Below are 15810 nucleotides of genomic sequence, written 5' to 3' on the forward strand. Positions count from 1 at the left end.
ACCCAAATCGCTACTCTGCTCTGCAGCCTTGACTTTTCTCTTTAGACTTATAAATTTAACCTTACCTGAACCCTCCCCCACTCTTTAGTTTAAAATTCTATCCACAGCCCTAGCTATTCGATTCGCCAGGACACTGGTCCCAGCCTGGTTTATGTGGTCACCATCCCAACGGAATAGCTCCCTCTTTCCCCAGTACTGATGTCAGTGCCCCATGAATTGAAACCCCTGCTACCCATAACACTCTTTCAGCCATGCATTTAACCATTGAATCTGCATGTCTCTATGCCAAATTGCACGTGGCTCAGATAGTAATCCAGAGATTATTACCTTTGAGGTTCTGCTTTTTAATTTGGCCCCTAGCTCCTCAAACGCCCTCAGCAGAAACACATTCCTAGTTCTACCGATGTCATTGGTTCCTACGTGGACCACGACAACTGGATCCTCCCACTCCTGCTTCAACTTCTTCTCCAGCCGCAAGGAGATGGCCTTCATCCTGGCACCCGGCAGGCAACACAGCCTTCCGGACTTCCGGTCACGGCTGCAGACAACAGTATCTATCCCCCTGACTATGTTTTTGTTCATTCATGGGGTGTGGTCGTTGCTGGCAAGGCCAGCATTTATTGCCCCAATCCCTAAATGCTCTTGAGCAGGTGGTAGTGAGCCACCTTCTTGAACCGCTGCAGTCAGTGTGGTGAAGGTTCTCCCACAGTGCTGTTAGGTAGGGAGTTCCAGGATTTTGACCCAGCAACGATGAAGGAACGGCGATATATTTTGAAGTCAGGATGGTGTGTGACTTGGAGGGGAACGTGCAGGTAATGGTGGTCCCACGCATCTGCTGCCCTTGTCCTTCTAGGTGGGAGAGGTCGCGGGTTTGGGACGTACTGTCGAAGAAGCCTTGGCGAGTTGCTGCAATGCATCCTGTAGATGGTACACACTGCAGCCATGGTGCGCCGCTGGTGGAAGAAGTGAATGTTTAAGGTGGTGGACAGGGTGCCAATCAAGTGGGCTGCTTTGTTCTGGATGGTGTCGAGCTTCATAAGTGTTGTTGGAGCTGCACTCATCCAGACAAATGGAGAGTATTCCATCACTCTCCTGACTTATGCGTTGTATATGGTGGAAAAGCTCTGGGGAGTCAGGAAGTGAGTCACTCACTGCAGAATACCCAGCCTCTGACTTGCTCTTGTAGCCACAGTATTTATGTGGCTGGTCCAGTTAAGTTTCTGGTCAATGGTGACCCCAGGATGTTGATGGTGGGGGATTCGGTGATGGTAATGTTGTTGAATGTCAAGGGGAGGTGGTTAGACTCTCTCTTGTTGCAAATGGTCATTGCCTGGCGGGTATGTTACTTGCTTCTTATTAGCCCAAGCTTGGATGTTGTCTAGGTCTTGCTGCATGCAGGCACGGACTGCTTCATTATCTGAGGGGTTGCAAATGGAGCTGAACACTGTGCAATCAGCAAACATCCCCACTTCTGACCTTATGATGAAGGGAAGATCATTGATGAAGCAGCTGAAGATGGCTGGGCCTAGGACACTGCCCTGAGGATCTCCTGCAGCAATGCCCTGGGGCTGAGATGATTGGCCTCCAACAACCACTACCATCTTCCTTTGTGCTAGGTATGACTCCAGCCACTGGAGAGCTTTCCCCCTGATTCCCACTGACTTCAATTTTACTAGCGCTCCTTGGTGCCACACTTGGTCAAATGCTGCCTTGATATCAAGGGCAGTCACTCTAACCTCACCTCTGAAATTCAGCTCTTTTGCCCATGTTTGGACCAAGGTTGTAATGAGGTCTGGAGCCGAGTGGTCCTGGTGGAACCCAAACTGAGATCGGTGAGCAGGTTATTAGTGAGTAAGTGCCGCTTGCTAGCACTGTCGATGACACCTTCCATCATTTTGCTGATGATTGAGAGTAGACTTGATGGGGCGGTAATTGGCCATATTGGATTTGTCCTGCTTTCTGTGGACAGGACATACCTGGACAATTTTCCACATTGTCGGGTAGATGCCAGTGTTGCAGCTGTACTGGAACAGTTTGGCTAGAGGCGCGGTTAGCTCTGGAGCACAAGTCTTCAGCACTACAGCCGGAATGTTGTCGGGGCCCATAGCTTTTGCTGTATCCAATGCACTCAGCCGTTTCTTGATATCACGTGGAATGAATCGAATTGGCTGAAGACTGGCTTCTGTGATGGTGGGGATATTGGGAGAAGGCAGAGATGGATCATCCACTCGGCGCTTCTGGCTGAAGATGGTTGCAAACGCTTCAGCCTTGTCTTTTGCACTCGTGCTGGGCTCTGCCATCATTGAGGACTGGGATGTTCACAGAGCCTCCTCCTCCCGTTAGTTGTTTAATTGTCCACCACCATTCACAACTGAATGTGGGCAGGACTGCAGAGCTTTGATCTGATCCGTTGGTTGTGGGATGGCTTAGCTGTCTACAGCATGCTGCTTCTGCTGTTTAGCACACATGTAGTCCTGTGTAGTAGCTTCACCAGGTTGGCACCTCATTTTTAGGTACACCTAGTGCTGCTCCTGGCATGCTCTTCTACACTCCTCATTGAACCAGTGTTGATCTCTTGGCTTGATGGTAATGGTAGAGTGAGGGATATGCCGAGCCTTGAGGGTGCAGATTGTGGCGGAGTACAATACATCTGCTGCGGCTGATGGCCCACAGCGCCTCATGAATGCCCAGTTTTGAGCTGCTAGATCTGTTCTGAATCTATTCCATTTAGCACAGTGGTAGTGCCACACAATACGATGGACGGTGTCCTCATTGTGAAGACAGGACTTCATCTCCGAGGACTGTGCGGTGGTCACTGCTACCAATACTGTCATGGACAGATGCATCAGCGAAAGGTAAATTGGTGAGGACAAGGTCAAGTAGGTTTTTCCCTCGTGTTGGTGTTCTCACCACCTGCCGCAGACCCAGTCTGGCAGCTATGTCCTTCAGGACTTGGCCAGCTGGGTTAGTAGTGGTGCTACCAAGCTACTCCTAGTGATGGACATTGAAGTCCCCCATCCAAAGTACGTTCTGTGCCCTTGCTACCCTCAGTGCTTACTTCCTCCAAGTGGTGTTCAACATGGAGGAGTGCTGATTTATCAGCTGAGGGAGGGTGGTAGGTGGTAATCAGCAGGAGGTTTCCTTGTCCATGTTCGACCTGATGTCATGAGACTTCATGGGGTCCGGAGTCAATGTTGAGGACTCCCAGGGCCACTCCCTCCTGACTGTATATCACTGTGCCGCCACCTCTGGTGGGTCTGTCCTGCCGGTAGGGCAGGACATATCCAGGGATGGTGGAGGAGGAGTCTGGGACGTTGGCTGAAAGGTATGATTCTGTGAGAATGGAAATGTCAGGCTGTTGCTTGACTAGTCTGTGGGACAGCTCTCCCAATTTTGGCACAAGTCCCCAGATGTTAGTGAGGAGGACTTTGCAGGGTTGACTGGTCTTGGTTTGCCTTTGTCTTGCCAGTGCCTAGTGGTCCGATGCTGTGTGGTCCGTCCAGTTTTATTCTATCCCCTAACAGTAATACATTCCTTTTCGCTCCCCCACTCGAATGGCCTCCTTTATCATGGTGTAGTGGTCAATTTGCCCATCCTCCCTGTAGTCTTTTTTCTCATCCCTACAGTTAGCAAGTACCTCGTACCTGTTGGACAAGGGCAAAGGCTGAGGCTCCTCCACCACTGCATTTGGGGGTCCCCTTACCTGCCTGACTCGCAGTCACATCCTCTTGTCCCTGACCACTAACCAAATCTAAACCACTACCTAACCTAACTGCTTCCTGGGTCAAAGTGTCCAGGTAACTGTTCCCCTCCCCGATGCATCGCAATGTCTGCACCTTGGACTCCAGCTCAACAACTCTGAGCCAAAGTTCCTCAAGTTGCCGATACTTACTGCGGATGTGATTGCCTGGGATCACACTGCTCTCCACACACTCCAATTACAGCACACCACCTGTACTGCCATCTCTATCTAATCTTGTTTTATTTATTTACTTGAAGTTTTTATGAAATTATTCACTTGCTTTATTTTTAGTTATTTTTAAATTAATTTATCTAGTTTAAGTTATTAATTTAATGAAGTATTAGCCAGTTATAGGTTCCTAGTTTAAACCATTCCCCTAGTTTAGAGCGCAAAAAAATGTATTACTCACCAACCAGCTGTCCTCTGATGTCACTCTTGCAAACCTCTGCCTGTGTTTGAGTTGGTCTCAGCGTTATGTCCCCGCTCTGTTCTCGGGCCTCCACTTCCGCTCCTATTACTCCCAACAACTACCAAAAACACTAACCAATGAACTAAATACTCACTGACTTACCCTCAGCGCTCCTCCTTGCCTTGTTTTCATTCCTCCTGCGGCTCCCTTTTTGCTATGCTTAGTCTTAGTCTATAATTCTTTGGTTTAAATCACTTAGCACTTCCTTCCCCCTCTGCACCTAATTCTCACACTCACCAAATTCAAGTTGAATGTCCTCATTCTGTTAGTACTTCACTCTGTTAGAAGTTCACTCTGTATTTTGCTCAAGCTCTGTGCTTTTGCAAAGATCCTTGAACTATATAACATTCTGACACACCCTAGTTATAATTTGATCACAGTGCAGAGACACAGCAACAATGGCACCAACTAAAACTCTTCCATGAATGATCTGTTGCAACTCTACAAGCTAGAAGAGAACTTGTTCCAAAATTGCCGGATGAATTTGAAGATTCTCGGATTGATTTCTGGTTACTAGCAGCAAGTTTGAAGTGTACTCTTGCTGTGAATAAGATATTGAACTTTAGTCTTCACATATTCCTTGTCGGAAATGGTCAGATTTTCCCCTTCTAATGTACTGGCTCATAGAAATGCATCAGCCTTGGTTATAAAGTAACCTTTGACTCTTACACATCTCTCATTAAAGCAAGGATTTAGTGAAGAAAATCTAACGTTCTTCACTTTCATCTTTTGGCTGAATAAGAAAATGAGCTCTCAACATTTTTGGAACGTGATCAAGCTGATATTGAACAGCATACAAATTAGTTCTAAAGTTTAGCAAAAATTACAGTTATATTTATGTATCATGATGTGCTTATATGAATAATTCATGTAATAGATCATCTCCATCTATAAACATGCATGCACAGATACAGTATTGAGTCAGTGTGGGTATTATTGTTTCCGCTGACTTTAGAGATAAGAACTGCATTTGTTGCAGTTTATAAAACCTGGAGTGAAGATAGCTCATCTGAAAGCTTGTTTTTGATGGTCCGATTTATTGAAGGAGGAATGACAAATAATCAAACAATAAAAACAAATAAAGGTATAATACAATTTAATTTTTAACCCTTCCCCCCCGCCCCACCCTTCTAGATTATTCCATGTTGCTTAGGTTCTCACCTTTGCCACAGTTACCATCTGGCTTACTGGTAACAGAAAATGAAGCAAGTCCTGCAGCTCCAAAAACTAATGCCTAGCTTGGGGTGCACAAATGGCAGATAACTATACAGGGGAATAATTTTAACTCCCAAGAACAGGTGGGTTGGAGTTGGGTGGGAGTTAAAAATAGTTGTTTCTTAGGTCGTGACCAGAACCCAGCTCCACTTCTGGGTTTAACATGGGCACGTAAAAGTACAGACTTCCCACCAGGAAAGCAAAGTCAGAAAATTTTGTGGTTGCAACCCAGAAAACAACTATTTTGAACTTCCCACCCTCTCGCTTCCCAGCCGTTCTTGGGAGTTAAAATTACCCCCCACATCACCTCCTTACTATACTGCACAATATCGTTACATCTAATGCAACAATTTCTATTCACAATTTCTAAACAGTCCGTAGCTTCAGAAAATACCATGAATTTTTAAATAAAATGTATATTCACTTCGTTTAAGTAACTGATAGATGTAGCCATGTCAACGTAACACAGATTGGCTTTGAATCTCAGATGGGCTCTTTCAGAATCTTTAACGTAATGGACTATCAAAATGTAATTGAGCACTCTGGCCTAGTTTTACATTGTGGGAATCAACTGTAAATTTGTACTTATTGCGAATTTCAGCTGACTCTTAAGTATTGACTCTCACCTTGACATCAGAGTTGCATTCAGTTACAAACCAGGGCACTCATATTAGACAAGTATAAAAATACTTAGTTTGAATCGCCTACAATTTTCTGCAGAGAAGAAAGAGTGTATGTGTGGCTGACAATTCAATACTACCCAGGGCAGGAAGTAAATTTAGGACAATCATAAGTGTAAACCCTGGGAAATCACATTTAATTCAGCTCATCCTGATCCAAACTGAATGTGATGGTCTCTCCAGGACGATCATGTATAAATAGTGTCTGTTCTTTCTTGCATGTGTCTACCTTGATGCAGATAAAAGCTACACGCCCAAATATTTCAAGTTAAAACCAAAAATGTAAGCTTTACAAAGATAGGCAAAAACTAATCTTAAGTCGTCATGTGGTTTACAAGAGGCACGGATGTCATTTTAACTGCACTGGAGATTACAATACCATCAGGGAATTATGGGAAAGTTACAAAATCTCAGTCATTTTTGCAATGCTCTTGAATACAGAAGTGACTAAATGTAAAATGGATAAGAGAGCTCCAACAAGTTGAAATATACCAGCTGACTTAGTAAGAGGAGAAAAAACTTCACACCAGCAGCCAGATTCTTGTGCAATCAATAGAATAGAGTCAAGTCATCCAGTCTAATAATGTTCCATCATAAGGGGCAACACAAAGCATTGCACTCACTAAAGCATCTATGAGGACCTCTGCTCCTTCTTCACTCTCGTGCAAGGTGTCTATGTCAGTCAGCTCCTGAAGCAGGTCCACCACCGCAATGGATACATGTAACAACTCGTTAAAGATCATTCTATGCATATTAAAAAAATCTGTACATAAACAATGTTATTAAATGGAAATAACATTTGTTTTATTAATAATATTGAACAGCCACCATGAGGCCTGGACTGAAGCAGAGAAAGATACAGGGGTATGGAGAGAAAGCAGAACAGTAGGTTTAGCTTTGGATTACTCTATCACAGAGCTGGCACAGACATGTGAACATGGCTTCTTTCTGTGTCGTAAAATTTCTATAGTTCTAAAAGGTTATATTCATGGCAGTTTAATTCTCAGGTCCTCATTTAACATTGAAGACTGAACTATCATTTAAAAAGCAAGACTTAATGCACAGGTACGGACTTTCTAATTGTTTTCCATAATATTTGCTTTTAGAATTTTCATTTAAAAATAAACAGCACTTTTTAAAAACACTAGTCCCTGACTTGTCAAAAGATTTAGTGCATAATACTCTGTTAAAGTACAGAAAAAAATATTTGATTTATAGCCCTCATTGTCTCATTTTAAGAACACTATTTGTTAGGAGCTTCAGAGCTAAAACTGGACATGATTGCTGGTGTGCGGCTAAAAAAAACTCCTCTGAGGCAGGTCACTACAATTTGCTACCTGGTGGACCAACAAAGAGCACAACAAAAGGTTGCAATTTGTAAATGGACCATAAAATTTGTCCGTATCATCGCTGTTCTTTTGGCATACCTCCGATAGCCCGAAAATAGATCTGTTACAGGACACACTCTAATTTACTGATGCTCAAATAAGATGGCTACGTGCAACTAATATCCTGAATGTTATGATGTTATGAACTAGCCCTATGAAATCAGCATGGCATCAGCACACCATGAAACACTTGTCCCTCTGTATAAAAATCTTGGATGATAGATGCATACCATCGGGTTCTCAAGAGATCTTATTTAGCATCTTGCCAACATCTAAAGGATATCAGTGTTTTCATGGCCGAGGAGTCCAATCAGGGACTGTACAGCGTTGAGTTCCACAAGCAAGTGATACAGATCTGGCATGGTGGCAATCACATGCATCTCCTGTATAATATCGTTTAAATCCAACTCTGACTCCATGAACCTGCAAGTCAAGCAGAACAGGCCAATTAAAATGTTTGAGTAACATTAAGGAATGAACAACTTGCTGAACTTTGTTCTTCTGATGAAGATGTAATTTTACATCAACACTTAATTTTGTGTGCTGTTTATTTCCATCATAAAGTCCAAGGATGAAGATGGCCACAGGCTACATGTGATCTGGTTTTTGTCAGAAATTTGCTTATATGCAAAGTTGCGCACAAAACATGGTACGACAAATGTCCAAACTGGAGATAGTACTATTCTCAAGGTTCAGATGATCTGTATAAATTTCTCAGCTTCTAAAATCTAATCCTTAATCACATTTCAACCTTGCACTTCAATATACAGCAACACTGGTAACCTATATCTCACTATATATACTGCAGAGGCAGAGTACACAATTAAAAAAAATATATTTTCATTGTGCAAACATATGAAACAAAAATCATCTGTGGATAATTAAATAGGTGGGAATTACTGAACCATTTGGATTTAATGTGGCGTATATCATCCATTGCAACAACAACAAAAACTTGCATTAAATAGCGCCATCAATGTAGGAAAATGCCCCAAGGCACTTCACAGGAGTGTGATCAGACAAAAATTGGCACTGAGCTAAAGGAGGAGCTATTAGGACAAGTGACTCAAAACTTGGTCAAAGAGGAGGGTTTTAAGGAGGGTCTTGAAGAAGGAGAGGTAGAGAGGTAAAGAGGTTTCGGGTGGGAATTCCAGAGCTTAGAACCTAGTCGATTGAAGGCATGGCCATCAATAGTGGAGCAAAGAGAGTGGGGGGATGCACAAGAGGCCAGGATTGGAGGAATGCAGAGTTCTTGGATGGTTGTAGGGCTGGAGGTCACAGAGATAGGGTGAGGCAAGGTCATGGAGGATTTTGAACATGAGGATGAGAATTTTAAAATCGAGGCGTTGGTGGATTGGGAGTTAACGTAGGTCAGCGAACACAGAGCTGATGGGTGAATGGGACTTGGTGCAAGTTAGGATACAGGCAGCAGAGTTTTGGATGAGCTCAAGTTTATGGAAGATGAAAGACAGGAGGCTGGCCACGAGAGCATTGGAATAGTCGAGTCTGGAGATAACTAAAACTTGGATGAGGGTTTCAGCAGCAGATGCGCTGAGGTAGGGGCAGTGAGGGATGATGTTACGGAGGTTGAAGTAGGCAGTCATTGTGATGGAGAGGATATGGGGGTCAGAAGCTCAGCTTGGGGTCAAGTAGGACGCCGAGGTTGCAAACAGTCTGGTTCAGCCTGAGGCAGTAGCCAGGAAGGGATGGAATTAGTGACGACGGGGGCCGAAGATAATAGCTTCGGTCTTCCCAATGTTTCAATGGAAAATATTGCAGCTCATCCAGGACTGGATGTCCGACAAGCAGTCTGAATATACAGGCAGTGGAGGGGTCAAGAGAGGTGGTGGTGAGGAAGAGCTAGGTGTTGTCAGCATACATCGGTACAGCGGAACCGGATGTCATGTTTTCGGATGATGTTGCCAAGGGGCAGCATGTAGATGAGAAGTAGGAGATGGCCAAGAAATAGATCCTTGGAGGACTCCAGAGGTAACAATGGGGGGGAAGAGAAGAGAATCTATTGCAGGAGGTTCTCTGGCTATGACTGGATAGCTAAGAGTGGAACCTGGCCAGGTCAGTCCCACGCAGCTTGACAATGGAGGAGAGACTTTGGAGGAGGTTGGTTTGGTCAACCGTGTCAAAGGCTGCAGAGAGGTCAGGAAAGACGAGAAGGGATAACGCACTACAGTCACAGAGGATGTAATTTGTGACACGTTTAGGGCCGTTTCAGTGCTGTGGCAGGAACGGAATCCTGATTGGAGACGTTCAAACATGGGGTTGCAGGAAAGATGGACACTGATTTGGCAGTATTATTTGCTTGCTTAGCACCATTACAAATACAGAGTTTGCATTTCCACAATCCAGTTGCTATAGTGCGACATGCAGTTTTTGTCAGCCAGTGATAAGAATGCTTCAGGGAGCAGCAGGAGGTAATTCTACCAACGATGAAAGCATGCCACTTCATTAAGTGCATAGGTACTTTTAAAATTCTTCAACATAATACAAAGTCTGCAATGCACTGCTGCCCCACTGACAGCTAGAACTCACAACAAGAACCACCAATCAGTACAGATAAGGGCAGCTCTCAACGGGTATCACTTATACCAGTGGTGACTCAATACAAAGAGATCGACGAGTTGGCAGTTCCCCTACCCCGCTCCTTCCTTGAACCCCAGCAACCACAGGCATTCAAATCAATGATGACAAAAGAAACCTGCCAGCAGTCCAATTATGCTGGTACTATCAGGTAAAAAATGGATTTAGCTGCTGTGGGTAATGCAGTTCCCCATTATCACCAACAGGAAAATCTCACACAGTGAATTCTTTTGCTAGTGCTCCATCAAAGACTAATAAGGCAATTAAAAGTATTGTGCCACACAGGTGATATACAACTCAAGCCATGAATAATCACTTGAACAGTAATGATCACTGTTGGCAAGCAAGAGATTATTCGCAAGTATTACTATTGCTGCCAGAGTTCCTGTAATAATGAGCAAGAAAAGGAGAAACAAAGAGAATACATTTTTGAATATAATAGAATAAAAACATACACACCCAAGTTCCGCCACTAAAATATATTTATATTTTAAAAAAACTAATGCAAGTTCTTGTGAGAATTAATAAATGCAGACACAAGTGCTTACTTCTCTGGATTATCTGGGAATTTGATGCGCAGCTCCTGATTTTTGTAGGCCCTCTTTTCAAAAGTTAGGATCATCTTCTTCACTGAGCTTTCATCCAAAGGTTCAGCCTGAAGCAAAGGAAAACAACTTTAATCGTTAAGGAAAAACTTTTCTTCTTTGCATCCAAAGGCACCACCACCAAAGTCAGGTTCATCGCAGTCAACTTCAATCTTCCAGTTTTCTTCTACACCTGACCTTTAAAAAGGAATATGCAGTGACATATTACAAACAGGTGTATGTACTGAATGACAAGGATAATACTTACAAAATTCTTACATCATTCTTGCTATTCAATGCACAAGAATCTCCCAGTCTCAGCTGGACCCAAGTGTGGAGGCTTCTCCCCATGGATAAAACTTCCCAAAAACATACAGAAGGCTAACTCAGCTCACACAGTTTTCTTATACCTCCAAGGCCACTAACAGAATTACTGGTAAGACCTCAGAGGAGCTGGTGATAGTGCTTATGGTTGGGATGAAAAAAAAGGGAGTGTCAATATGGCGGAATATTAATTTTCCATAATGCATAGTTATGGCCAAAGCACAAGACTGCTGAGTTGATACCAACTACATCAAATTTGAGGTAGTTCTGCACACATCTACAGTGTACAGGATTGCCAGTGCCCACTTATATTTTACTTAGCAGCCTAAAGAGCCTGAGAGGAGACTTTGTTAGTCTAGTGGTGATAAAAGGACACTTCTAATATGCTGTCACCTAATTCTATTTTGATAGTTAACACAGAATTATGATGGCAATTTGTGCACCAAAGCCTTCCAGGAGAGTAGAAACATCAGTCAAATTTTGGGGTTGTCAGCACATCTCTACAGCATTCAGCAATGGAAGTTAAAAGATTTTCCTTGAAATGGTGGAGGGAAGGCAAGTTTATACATAAGAAAAGGTAACATTTTGAAAACTGGATTCGTAGGGTTAGCAATGAAGTTGCAATCGGCAACCACAGATTTTCCAAATAGTGGTACTGTATCACTATTATGCAAATTAGATGCAGGTGAGATCAACAGCAATATCCTAAAATTAATTTCTAGGGGAAAAAATTAAACAATGACAAAGTTCAGAAATATAATTTTTAATTAAATTCTACATTGAGTATTACCTATTATTTAGCCCAGATTTTTACATGAAATACAGTTTTAATTGAAGCTAGCCAAAAGAAATCCTACTGAGAGGTTTTTTTTTTAATGACAGCTTCAGCTCTAAGCTTTACAGCTTAGCACTAGTATCCACATTTTATTTGAAATTACCCATTATCTATGTGTAATAAAATGTAAAGCATTGGTTCCAGTTACAAATTCGGGTCTGCTGTAGATACCTTCTCGGCTCAGTTGGTCCAGCCGCTCCCTCAAGCGGTCTGAACATCTAACTTTTATGGAAGATGACACTGCCTTATATTTACTTGTACGATATAGCATAACCCAAGAATATTACATCATCCCTTTGTTCCTCATGTCTTCCACAAGTGCATGGCTTCAATCTCTCTGAGACAGACCAAGTTTACACTAAGTGGAGAAGCTTGGTCTGCATTGTTTAGCTGTTTTATTCCACTGTAAGGGGAATGGACAGAGCAATAGTTATCGCTGGATTCATTTAGTTCAATTGGTAAAACTTTTCACAGCCGTCACACTTTCCCATTTCAGTGGGTCATCTTACTCGACATAAACAAGAGATCGCCTATCCTCCAGCATTTCTAACCTTTGTCTCAGCAAAGGCCCTCAGCAGCTTTCTTTCCAACAAACCAGACTGCTCTTGCAGCTTACTTCACACCCCAAAAGCCCGTCTCTCTCTTTAAAAAGCATGACTCCAATGTCAGCTTTTAGTCAAAGCTGACTATCACATCCCCCACCAAGAGCAGAATCCACCGTCCCAACTTGGCAATGAATCTAAAATCAATAGGTCTATGACAGCCACACTGTGTGAGTCTGATCGCTGGAATGTCAAATTATCTTTAGTTGCTTCCAGGTCACTGGTTCAGACACCTAATATGAACTTAACACCTTGAGAGTTAAGTTTAGCTCGATAATAGCATTCTCAACATAGATTATACCAAGGCCCCACATGGTGCACAGTCTGAATTCTGGCCTCAGGTCATCTGCAGAAGCTGGTACAGCTCTCATATAAACTCCTTTGTGAAGTACATTCTTCTCATGTAGAGCTCCTCACAATTCTCCACAAGATCTGTCTGGCCTGTTAATCCTTTGAGCAATGGGATATTTTGCAGGGCATATCCTCCTCAAGAGCTGCCTCTCCTTTATCCATCCTGTACTGCTCCTCCTCCATTAAAATCAAGAACAACTTGCATTTATATAGCACCTTTAATGCAGTAAAACATCCCAAGGGATTGCCCATTGGGAATCCCATAACTGCTGGTCAGAATTTCTTACGATGGGTGGGGGGTAAAATAGTCCTGTGGTCTCAGAGGCCCACCAGCTGTCAAAGGAAAGGTCAGCTCTGTCCAGGTGTAACACAAAAAAAATCTCACTTGCAACTGGCTCTTCAAAGCTTCTCCAGGCTATTGGCTCCAAAAGTAAAGCACATTTGCCAGTATCAGCTGATGCTGACAAGAGGCATACCTCTTCTCAGTGATCCACCAACTCCCCCCCCCCCCCCCCCCCACCACAGGTCCATTTACAGTGTGCCCATATCTAGTGTTTGGCCTCAAGGAGCACGAATAATACTAAAGTCAATGAGAATCAGAGGGGAAACTCTCCAGTGGCAGGAGTCATACCTGGCACAAAGGAAGATGACAGTGGTTGTTGAAGGCCAATCATCTCAGCCTCAAGACATTGCTGCAGGAGTTCCTCAGGGCAGCGTCCCAGGCCCAACTATCTTCAGATGCTTCAATCACCTTCCCTCTAGCATAACGTCAGAAGTGGGGCTGTTTGCTGATAATTGCAGTGTTCAACTCCATTTGCAATTCCTCAGGTAATGAAGCAGTCCATGTCCGCACACAGCAAGACCTGGACAACATCCAGACTTGAGCTAATAAATGGCAAGTAAAATTCGTGCCACACAATTGGCAGGCAATGAGCATCTCCAACAAGATACAGCCTAAATACCTCCCCATGACTTTCAATGGCATTACCATTGCCAAATCCCCCACCAACATCCTGGGATCACCACTGACCAGCCACATAAATGCTGTGGCTACTAGAGTAGGTAAGAGGCTGGGTATTCTATGGCAAATGGCTCAACTCCTGACTCCCCAAAGCCTTTCCACCACCTACACAGAACAAATCAAGAGTGTAATGGAATACTCTCCATTCGATGGGCGCAGCTACAACACTCAAGAAGCTCAACACCATCAAGGACAAATTAGTCCTCTTGATCGGTACCCCATCCATGAATTTAAATATCCACTCCCTCCACCTCCAGTGTACTGTGCACTATCTACAGGATGCAATCCAACAAGTCATGAAAGCTTCTTCACCAGCACCTCTCAAACCCACGGCCTCCACCACCTGAAAGGACAAAGGCAGCAGGTGCATGGGAACACCATCACCTCCACTAGTTCCCCTCCATGTGACACACCATACCGACTTGAACACATATCGCTGTTCCTTTATTGCTGGGTCAAAATCCTGAAACTCCCTAACAGCATTGTGGGAGTACCTTCACCATATGGGCTGCAGCAGTTCAAGGAGGTGGTTCACAATCATCTTCTCAAAGGCAAAAAGGGAGGGGCAATAAATGTTGGCCTTGCCAGCAACACCCATATTCTGAGAATGAGTAATAAGAGTAAAATAAGGAAGCACTTTTTTTTTACACAAAGGGCAGTGGAAATCTGGAATTCTTTCCCTCAGAAGTCTATGGATGCTGAATCAATTGAAATTTTCAAGACTGAGATAGATAGGTTTTTGTTAGGTGAGGGTATCAAGTGATAGTGGAACAAAGGCAGGTAAATGGAGTTGAGGCATAGATCGGCCATTACCTAATAAAATAGTGGAACTGGCACGGGAGGTTGAATGGCCTACTCCTCCTGTTCCTATGAAAAGTAAGTTTTGGTTGTATAATAAGGAAGTAAAAAGGTTGAAAGAGGTTAATCAGGGCAAGATAGTAAAGATATCAGTTGATAGGAAGGCAATGAGGAAAAAGCTGGGAAACCAACAAATTTAAACTGAAAATGTATATTAATATACAGAGAATAAAAAAAACTGGGGAACTAAAATAATTGAATAAATAGAAAACTATAACACAACAACAGTAACTGAAACTTGGCAGCAGCTGGGTTAGGCCTGGCAATTAAATATATCTGGACATAAAACTTTCAGAAGGGACAGATGATGTAGCCGTATTAGAGACAATGGGCTCGATATTAGGAGGGAGACGGGTTGTCAGCGGAGGGTCGACTGGGTGCGTGGGTAACACGCCCAGTGAATTCGGGGTGCTCCGCACGCGATTGCAGCCTAATTGAAGGCACTTAACTTGGCTTCCGGGTTTCGCGCTGGAAAGCTGTGCAGCGGGCAGACTGCGCAGCCGTATCATAGGCTGTCAGCTGGAGGAGCCCTATTTAAAAGGGCAGTCCTCCACCGACTGATGCTGCAGAAAGGAGCCAAAATTACAGCATGGAGCAGCCCAGGAGGAAGGCTGCTCCCAGGTTTAATGATGCCTCACTCCAGGTGTTACTGGATGGGGTGAGGAGGAGGAGGAGGAAGTGGCCTGCCTCTGCCACCACGAAGGCCTGGCTCGAGGCGGCAGAGGTCACCAACACCACCAACATATCACGCATCTGCATACAGTGCAGGAGGCGCTTCAATGACCTAAGTAGGTCAGCCGAAGTGAGTACACTCACTCATTCCTCCTACACTCCGTCTGCCTGCCACATCACCAACCCCACCCCATATCTCCTTCTGCACTGCCAACACTACTCTGTCACATCACTCCTCACACCCACTCAAAGCTCATCCTCATCTTACCTGCACTTACTCACCTCGCCAGTACTCATCCCACCACTACCACTCAACCCAATCCTCATGGCTTTGTCTCATACTCACCCTCTCATGCATCTCTTTCACGTCAGCCTCAATCAACCTGCCACTATCTGTGCTGCAGCCACAGGGCATGCATCACATATGTGTGGTAGGAAGCGTAAGGCAAACGTGTCGTGAGCATGAAGGGGATG

At 44.0% G+C, this 15810-nt stretch overlaps 1 protein-coding gene across 1 annotated transcript in view; it reads right to left on the minus strand.

Moving 5' to 3' along the window:
- Window positions 1-15810, minus strand: part of ctnnbl1 (catenin, beta like 1) — a 220812-nt gene that overhangs the window by 156480 nt on the left and 48522 nt on the right. Inside the window, exons 3-5 of the mRNA XM_068000628.1 lie at window positions 10638-10744; window positions 7776-7917; window positions 6730-6825 (exon numbers count right to left, since the gene is read on the minus strand). Coding sequence (XP_067856729.1) covers window positions 6730-6825; window positions 7776-7917; window positions 10638-10744 — 345 coding nt within the window. The remainder of the gene's footprint in view (window positions 1-6729; window positions 6826-7775; window positions 7918-10637; window positions 10745-15810) is intronic.

Source organism: Heptranchias perlo, chromosome 19, assembly GCF_035084215.1.
Source record: "Heptranchias perlo isolate sHepPer1 chromosome 19, sHepPer1.hap1, whole genome shotgun sequence".
NCBI classification, from domain to species: Eukaryota; Metazoa; Chordata; class Chondrichthyes; order Hexanchiformes; family Hexanchidae; genus Heptranchias; species Heptranchias perlo.